This window comes from Centropristis striata, chromosome 4 (genome assembly GCF_030273125.1).
Source record: "Centropristis striata isolate RG_2023a ecotype Rhode Island chromosome 4, C.striata_1.0, whole genome shotgun sequence".
Lineage (NCBI taxonomy): Eukaryota > Metazoa > Chordata > Actinopteri > Perciformes > Serranidae > Centropristis > Centropristis striata.
The window spans coordinates 27,539,273-27,548,235 of NC_081520.1; the positions used below are offsets into that span (position 1 = coordinate 27,539,273).

Genomic DNA, 8,963 nt, shown 5'->3' on the forward strand with positions numbered 1-8,963 from the left:
CTTGTAAATTTGCAACATTTTTCTCGAAATATTTTTATTTTGGATATCCGCTGAAGTTACCAAATACGGTTCTTCGCCCGATAAAGGGTTAAACCACGTAAATATATTAACTAGTTAAAATTATATAAATTATATATTGAGAATATGTAAAACAATCTGAGTGGGTCCATTCTGCATGCGAGTACTTTTATTTTTGTTACTTTAAGTACATTTTGATACCGATACTTTTGTCCTTTTACTTCAGTAAGTTTTGTATGCAGGACTTTTACTTGTAGTCGAGTAATTTCACAGTGTGTATTAGCACTTTTACTGCAGTAAGGGATCTGAATATTTTTTCCACCACTGCTGACGTGTTCCTTTAGTGATCAGAGATACACTTTCATACATTTATATGAGGCCTTTTTATATATTTCAGAACTTTTAACCATATTGGCAACAGCAGGAGTCCTAAGATAAGATCTTTATTGACACAAACCAACAACATGCGAAACACAACACAAACTGATAAATTCAATAAATAAATCACCTCTGAGGGAAACCAGTGACTGACAGGAATCTTCCCATGTGTGAATATGAACTATGATTCAGATATTTCTATAGTTTTTCTAATTCAGGGAGTGATTTCATCCTGATGAAACTCAAACCCATGTGTCTAAAGTTGTTCATTTGGCTGAGATTAAAATCTTTCTGTGTCTGCTTCTTAATAAAGCAGAAATGCAATAATAAACAATCATTGAAAAAAATATTAGACCCATTTTAATGCTAAATAATAATAATAATAATAACAATATAATAATAATAATAAGATAATGATTTTCGTTATTATCAAGAAAACCATGGAAAATGTCTAGAGATCAGATTTTTTTGTCATTTTGTGTCTTTTTTGGTAATTTTGTATCTTTTTTGACCATTTTACATCTATTTTTGGTCATTTTGTGTCTACTTAGTCACTTTTTTAGACATTTTCCATGGCTTTCTTGATAATGATTTTGGTTATTATCAAGAAAGCCATGAAAAACGTCTAGATATCAGCTCTTAAATGAAACTCTAATGAGCTATTATTGTTGTTATCATTATATTTGTCCAAACAAATGTACCTTTAGTTGTACCAGCCATTAAAATGAACAAGAAATTGAAGAAAAACAAGTGTGGTCTAATAATTTTTTCCATGACTGTAGTTAATTCAAAAATACATTATAGTCAAGCTAAAAATATGTTCTTCCTCCCTGAAAAGTCATATCTTTATATATGTTATGAGTTTAATAGGAAATATGTCAAAAGAGTGTGTGTTCAAAATGACACTCAGCAGCAGTTGCTGGCCTCCTGCGTTTGTTTGTCTCCTCCCAGCCACACGGGGGCGCTACTGATCTTGGCACTTTGGGCCCTGGGGTCTCTGACCTCGCCCTGCATGCCCCCGCCCTCGCTGGCCACGCGCTTGTGGATCTCAGAAGCCATGGTGAGGAAAGCCCGCTCCACGTTGTCAGAGCTCTTAGCGCTCGTCTCCAGGAACGGGACCTTCAGAGACGAGGCCAGATCCTGCACACACACAGACATAGATACTTATACATACAGGTGCTGGTCATATAATTAGAATATCATGAAAAAGTTGATAGAGTGTGGCACCAGGTGTCTTCAATATTGAACCTTTTCACAATATTCTAATTTTATGAGATACTGAATTTGGGATTTTCATTAGTTGTCAGTTATAATCATCAACATTAAAAGAAATAAACACTTGAAATATACCAGTCTGTGTGGAATGGATGTATACATTATACAAGTTTCACTTTTTGAATGGAATTACTGAAACAAATCAACTTTTTCATGATATTCTAACTATATGACCAGCACCTGTATATGCAAAGTCATCATAATGCATCAACACCACAGTGTAGAACTCTATTTAAAGCAGCAGTGAGATGTAAGCTGAGTGTAAATGAACCCCCTCACACTCCTGAATTATCAATGAGTTGACATGTCAGGAATTAAATATTGTATGTGATGTAACTGTTTTATATTCTGCTAGCTATGCTAAAACTTTATGAGTTCACACTTATTATAGCATGTAACAAATCTACACAGGAGCTCCATCAGAGAAATAGAGGGCAACAACACTGAATCTATGAAGGAAACAAAAAAGCTAAAAGTTACTAACGAGCACCACCAGCAAGTCAAAGCTTCTCAAACCATTCAGTTTATTATTAAAAGGATCCCCATTAGCTGTCAGCAAAACAGGACGAGCTAGTCTTCCAAGGGTCCAAAATTATTATTATTTTTTAAATCACATAACAATGATAATGTAAAAACAATTATTAAAACATCATCAGAAATTATTCAAATAAGTTATTACATTCACAAGTATTACAACTTTAATTTACTACCCTTTCAGGCCCTGAAGGCTGAAAGTGTCCACTTCCAAAAAAAACACGATAAAAACTTTACAGATTAATATTTTTTTTTACTTTCTTCTGCATGAACTTCTTAACCAATTTCCACCCTGCTCTAAACTACCTCATGTTGAAACATTTTTGGCATTCAAAGCTTTTAAATGCCAGTTTGATTGCATGATGTCACTGATGTTTTTTATGAAAATAACTAAGTTTCCAAGTGTTTTTTCTTTGAAAAACAGTGACATCCTGTAATCAAACTGGCATTTAAAGGGTAAAATCCTCAAAATCTTTGAATGTTTGGTAGTTCTGAGCAGAGAGGAAGTTGTTTAAGAGGTTTATGCAATAAAAAGTTTTTATAGCATTTTTTTGGAAGTGTGAAAGACTGTCTCCACATCCATCTGTGTTTCCTGCTGACTGACCCAAACCTGATCACTGACAGGAACAATGGCCCTCATTTATCAAATGAGCATACGACAGATTGAGCGAAAAGTGGGCGCACGATCATTTCTATGCAAGGCTCGGCATTTATGAATTTGGACCCTGCGACCATGAAATTATTAAACAGAATACCAGTCAAGGCTATGTTGTTGTCTGCTATTTACCGTTATCCTGCTTGGACACCGGAGCATCAGTGTCTCCTTCACCAGTGGTGCTGCCCGAATAGAAACATTTCCAATCAGCGCTGCCACACGCTCCTCTGACTGGGACAGAATTCTACTAAATGTAAAGAAGTGAATAATATCCCTCCATCATAATGCTAACAATATTTAGATATTATATAGGCTATTAGGCTTTATATGTCACAATGTATAACTTAAATATTCCAACCTCACCAGGAGGTGAATGCTCCACTGCTACTCTGCTGACAGCACCACTGATTTCCTTCCTTTTCACTTTTTGTGTGAAACAAACAAAACTAGTTTGTTGTGTTGCAGCTGTTGGCCGTCAGCATTTCACTTTCTGCCTCTGAAAGATTCCTCTTCTTTTGGAATTAAATTACTTTAAAACCTTGTTTACCTCCTGGCTGCAACCAAAAGGCTGTGAAAACTTTTAAGTCTGTGGTCCAAATTTAAAATTTTTACCGAACTTGTTGGAGGTTTATGAAATAAAAGTACTTACAGTTATATACTCAGTCGCTGCGTATTTCTGTAAAATGTGTATTTCGCTCCTGTTGCTATTTGTAACGGTGCACTTTGCTAGTAAAGCTGACTTGGGCGGGGGAACCCTGTCATAAGACCCTGTCATAAGACGAAATATACGCTCAGATCTGTGCTCGTTTCTACGCTCGTTTCATAAATGAGGGCCAATGAGTGGCATCACTGTAGCTGTTTGATCACCTGATTCGAATGATATCTGACGGTTGTGTGGCTGTTGTCAGTGTGGAGAGGAGAGCTGCTCTACCTGCTGGCAGGCCAGTAGGTTGTTGTCAGCTCATTTAATGGGCTAATATAATATCCACAACCCCAAAGTGACGTTGCAGAGTGTGAAAGAAATATAAATAACAAAAACTACTTGTGTTTCCTTCAGAGAGTTTCTGTACATTCCAGGACTCTCATGACAAAAGCTTGATGAAAAAAAAACAACTTTAGATAAAACTTTTGTATTTTTGTCTTGAAAAAAAAAAAAAAAAAAAAGTTAATCCTCTAAACAGGAGATGGAAACTCATGCAGCTACAGTGTCAGAATGTGTGTCCTGAAGGGGAAAGTCCTACACAAAATGAAATTATTTACTTCAAGACATAAACATATATATATATATATATATATATATATATATATATATATATATATATATATATATATGGAGAGAGACAAAATATGAGGGCTAACATTATAAACTCACATTTACACCAAAATTCTTTAGAAAATGTGCATAATTGTTTTTATAAAGAGGCAAAAACACCTCAAGGCAGCAGAAAAACTTAAATGCTCTAATAGGAGATGGAAACTTTTTCTGAATAAGGCTACGTTTACATGATGACGGTCTGAACAGAAGACGCAAAAGTGGCGTCGCATCTTCAGTTTTTATTCCGCGTTTAGACGAGCGTTTTCAGGAGGAAATCTGCTGCATACGGTGACGCAAAAGTGGTATGCATGCCAGGCGGCTAGGTGGCGCTGTGATAAACTATCACACAACGTCACATACATGTGCCTGTACTGGCACATGTGGCCAGTGCATGGCCCGCAAGCATCCTCTGTAAACGGGGCCTGAGTTCTGAAACATTTAAGACACATTAGTGATCAGCTGTTTCCTCTGAAGACTTGCTCTCTTTTTGTTGTTGCTTTGTCTCTTCTTCTTCTCCTGTTTACTGCAGATCAGCCTACAGCAAGACATCACACTGACCCCTGCTGACCAGAGGATGTTACTGCAGCTTTGTTTATTTGATGGAAACTCACAAATTCGCTTTTTCTTTCATGCCACATTTAAACATTTAGCTTCAAATTTGCTTCAACTTTAATGGAAACGTAGCTCGTGTCCGTGAGTCTGGTTTTTACATGACCAACGTAACTTCACAATACAAATGGCAAGACTTTAGACCAAAAAAGACACAAAATTCCCCAAAAATATGTTGTATGTAAAAAAAGAAACTTATGAAAAAAAGATGTAAAATGACCAAAAACAGACATAAAAAGACAAAAAATGACCAAAAAATGATATGAAATAATGAAAAAAGACGTAAAATGACCAAAAAAATACACAAAAAGACAAAAAAAATGTAAAAAATATGAAAAAAATTATGTTTAATGACACAAAACGACAAAAAAAGACACAAAATTACCCAAAATGACTTGCAGTATCATCGTCACGTCATCCTCCTAACTTCTTCACTTCCAGCATTTATATGATTTATTTCCTGTTTAAACTGTCTTTTAGAGCCTAACCACAAACTGTTTGGCCCTAACCTTAAAGAAGTGATTTTGTAGTGTAATCATACTGAAACTGCAGCATTCAAACTAAATGTAACTGCCTAGTTTTGTTGTTAATGGCCTTCTTAACCTGCCAGGAAGTGGAGTTACATTCAACAGGTCATTTGATGGGGAGTGAAGAGTGAACTTGCCCTGATAGTAATAGTGTTGTCATTCCATTGTTGAAGCTTCCCATAAAGTTTTGTGCTGTTTGGTTGCAGCTCTGCGTGTGCAGCGTGTTACCTGGGCCGTGGCAGCATCCACCACCTTCTTACTAACGAGGTCAGACTTGTTTCCCACCAGCAGTCGGGAGACATTTTCACAGGCGTATCGGTCGATCTCGTCCAGCCACTGCTTCACATTGTTAAAGGACTCCTGTGGAGAGAGAGACAGAGAGAGAGTTAATGATTAAAGTCTGTCCTGTTGAGTTGCTGCTGATGTGACAGAAACACGCTGACCTGCTCTGTAACGTCGTACACGATGATGATGCCGTGAGCTCCTCTGTAGTAGCTGGAGGTGATGGTTCGAAACCTCTCCTGACCTGCTGTGTCCCACTGACACACACACACACACACACACACACAAACACACACAGGCTGATACCAGTGTTGTAGTACTCAAGACTGGTCTTGGTCTCGAGACTGGTCTTGAGGCCACTTTTTGAAGGTCTCGGTCTTGTCTCGGAATCGACTGCATTTTAACTTGATTTTGTCTCGGTCTCAGACAAAGCTGACTCAGGATTTTATTTCAAGACCGGTCAAGACCACAACTGTGCATTTTTGGATTTACTTGTCAATGTCATTATTGTGATTTTGTGTAAATCGCGTTGCTTCGAGTTCATCCAATAACATGACTCATATATCATTTTAAATTGTTGTCACCATTGTTGTCACATGTGAGTGACAGGAGAAGAGACCGTGAGAAGATGTCAGCCAACTCGTCTGTAATAAAATTTGGTTTCCTGAACTACAAAGATTTTTTGTGCACAACTACAAAAAAAAAGAAAACACACTAACTTGTAAATTCTGCAAAGCAACACTAACGGAGACGGCTGGGACTGGTCTTGGTCTTGTCTCGGTCTCGACCCCTCAAAGTCTTGGTCTTGTCTCAGTCTCGACCCCTCAAAGTCTTGGTCTTGACTCGGACTCGACCCCTCAAAGTATTGGTCTTGTCTCGGTCTCGATACACCACGGTCTTGGTATTGACTTGGTCTCGGTTTCGGTGGTCTTGACTACAATTCAGTTACAACTAAATATTTTCTGACAGGATGATGAAAAGCTTCCTCCGTCAGATAAACAAACTCTTACAATCTGCAGCTTCACCGTCTTCCCGTCCATGTCGATGGTTCTGATCTTGAAGTCGACTCCGATGGTGGAGATGTAGCTCTCTGTGTAGGTGTCGTCCTGAAGGAAGGAGGAGGGGGAGGTGTGTGACAGATGATCAATAACATGCAGTAAAATGTTTAAACCGACGTGAAGATGTTAGTTGCAGGCCTACCGCGAAACGTAGCAGCAGACATGACTTCCCCACTCCAGAGTCCCCGATCAGAAGCAGCTTGAACAGGTAGTCACTGCAGGAGGACACGGAAATTTACATTTTATTTAAATGTCACTTCCAGACAAGGTACACTTAGTTTGACTCATTCACTTCCCCTCCTGTTTGCACTAACAGAGGATGAAGTCAAGAAGTTTTGTAATATAGCTTGTGTGCTCATCATCTCTTTTTATATCACCTTCATAACTATCCTACTTCTGACAGCTTTGTGTATTTGTGTTGTTTTAACTTCTTTTTGTAACCCCTAACCATGAACTGAAATTAACTTTCACCCAGGAGATCCAAAAAAGTTGTAAAATGGCCAAAAGAAAGACACAAAATTACCAAAAATGAGCAAAAAAGACCAAAAAAAAAAGTCATACAATGATTTGCAGCATGAGATTTAAACACCTCTTAACTTCCTGCATCACGTTTTTACTGAACTATGTCACTTCCAGTATGTCGTCCTCCTAACTACTTCACTTCCAGCATTTACATCATTTATTTCCTCTTTAAACTGTTTTTTAGAGCCTAACCAGGAACTGTTAACCTTAGAGAAGTGCTGATGGAGCACAAATTCAACCAAACTGCAGCTTTTTGTAACAGCATTGAACCTTACCATGTCCTGGACTCTCATAGGAGTCTATGGGAGCTGTGGTAGAGACACTGAGGGTCAGATGCAGCAGAACTGCAGTTTGGAATATGCATTGCACGTCATTTTTTGAGTGGAAAGTTGTGTGATTTGTGCACAGATCCGTGAGACAAACACGTGTGGTTTCACAAGAGACACAAACTCTGGTCTTTTTCTAAATTTAACAAAGCAGTTTTGTTGCCTCAACCCAACCAAGTTGTTTTGCTTCAATTCACAAGATAAAGTTCACGTTTTAAAACTGCAAACAGTCTTAACAGAACTGAAAACACAGTTTTGTTGTACAGGAACTGAACTTTAAGCAGTCAGGGTTCGTTTATGTTTCTCATTGAGTCATTTTTGCAAAAAATAATTATGTTATATTTTGTAAACAGCTGTAAAAGACACATCTTATGTAAAGTAATAGCTTTAAAAGTTGCTCGATATTAGCAGTGTGTAAATTACTAATAAAACAGAACAGAGTTATTTGGAGGAATGCACACTCTTCATGTTTGTTTGGCAGCTGAACCTCTCAGGACTACAATACCCATCAGCCACTGTGGCCTCATGACCCAACTGCAACTTACTTCGTGTTATATGCAGAAATATAAACTAGACATTAGTTGTGTAACCCACAGCTCTCTACCTGCAGCTCAAACTACCTTTATATTTATACAGAAACATTCAGAGTAAGTGAGTATATAAGTATTAGAATGTAGGGCAGAGTAAACACAAACACACACACACACACACACATACACACACACACACACACACACACACGCACTCTGACTCATCTCACTTCTCCGAACACACAAACAACACTTACTATTCTGGGTTCATGATCGCTGACAAGACTCCAGGTGACGCCACAAAACAACTAAATCCTGAAGCTGAAAACAGTCAGATTATCTCTGTGGAGTTGTGTACTTGTCTCTGTGTGTGTCGGTGAGTGTGTGTGTGTCTGTGTATTGGTGTGTGTGTGTGTATCTGTCCTTCGGAGGGCAAATGGCAGAATAAGCCAGAGCTGCCGGCTGACTGATGAGCTGACTGCTTCAGATGCATTATTTATTAATAAAGACCAGTTCAGGTTACACTGGGGACAGCACCTGACACACACACACACACACACACACACACAGTCAAACAGCAGCACCCTGTGGGTCTGAGCCTCACATTCATCTCATTTCTCTGCTCTCTCCTCTCTGTGGATGTTTGTGACCTCACTGAGCTTCACGGAGCCACGTCACTTCACAACAAACAGGAAGTAGTTCTTCACCCACAGAACTACAAATAACACCAGAGCACCTCATAACTGCTGTCAGAGACACTGAGAGAAAACCATGTTTTTCTCTTTTCTGAGAGTTTCTTTATTGTTTATTTCCACCAACCCTGCCCAACGATCACAAGACTGATGTCCTCATCAGAGTGTGTGTCCTCCTTGTGCAGCTACAGTGTTAGAGTGTGTGTCCTCCTCGTGCAGCTGCAGTTTTAGAGTGTGTGTCC

General features: G+C 38.5%; 1 protein-coding gene across 1 annotated transcript; it reads right to left on the reverse strand.

The window, feature by feature from the left end:
* Window positions 1-1,302: 1,302 nt before the first annotated feature.
* Window positions 1,303-8,417, reverse strand: LOC131969764 (ras-related protein Rab-1B-like). The gene is made up of 6 exons (XM_059330962.1): window positions 8,287-8,417; window positions 6,794-6,866; window positions 6,604-6,699; window positions 5,755-5,850; window positions 5,540-5,671; window positions 1,303-1,536 (listed from the first exon to the last, which is right to left on the reverse strand). The coding sequence occupies exons 1-6, from the start codon at window positions 8,298-8,300 to the stop codon at window positions 1,303-1,305; spliced, it is 645 nt and encodes a 214-aa protein (XP_059186945.1). The 5' UTR covers window positions 8,301-8,417.
* Window positions 8,418-8,963: the final 546 nt, after the last annotated feature.

Excerpts from the sequence above, each read along its gene's own strand:
- LOC131969764 (XM_059330962.1), bottom strand. Across the intron at positions 6,700-6,793 it reads GTCTGCTGCTACGTTTCGCG|GACGACACCTACACAGAGAG; the intron begins GTAGGCCTGCAA and ends TCCTTCCTTCAG. Across the intron at positions 1,537-5,539 it reads TGGATGCTGCCACGGCCCAG|GATCTGGCCTCGTCTCTGAA; the intron begins GTAACACGCTGC and ends GTGTGTGTGCAG.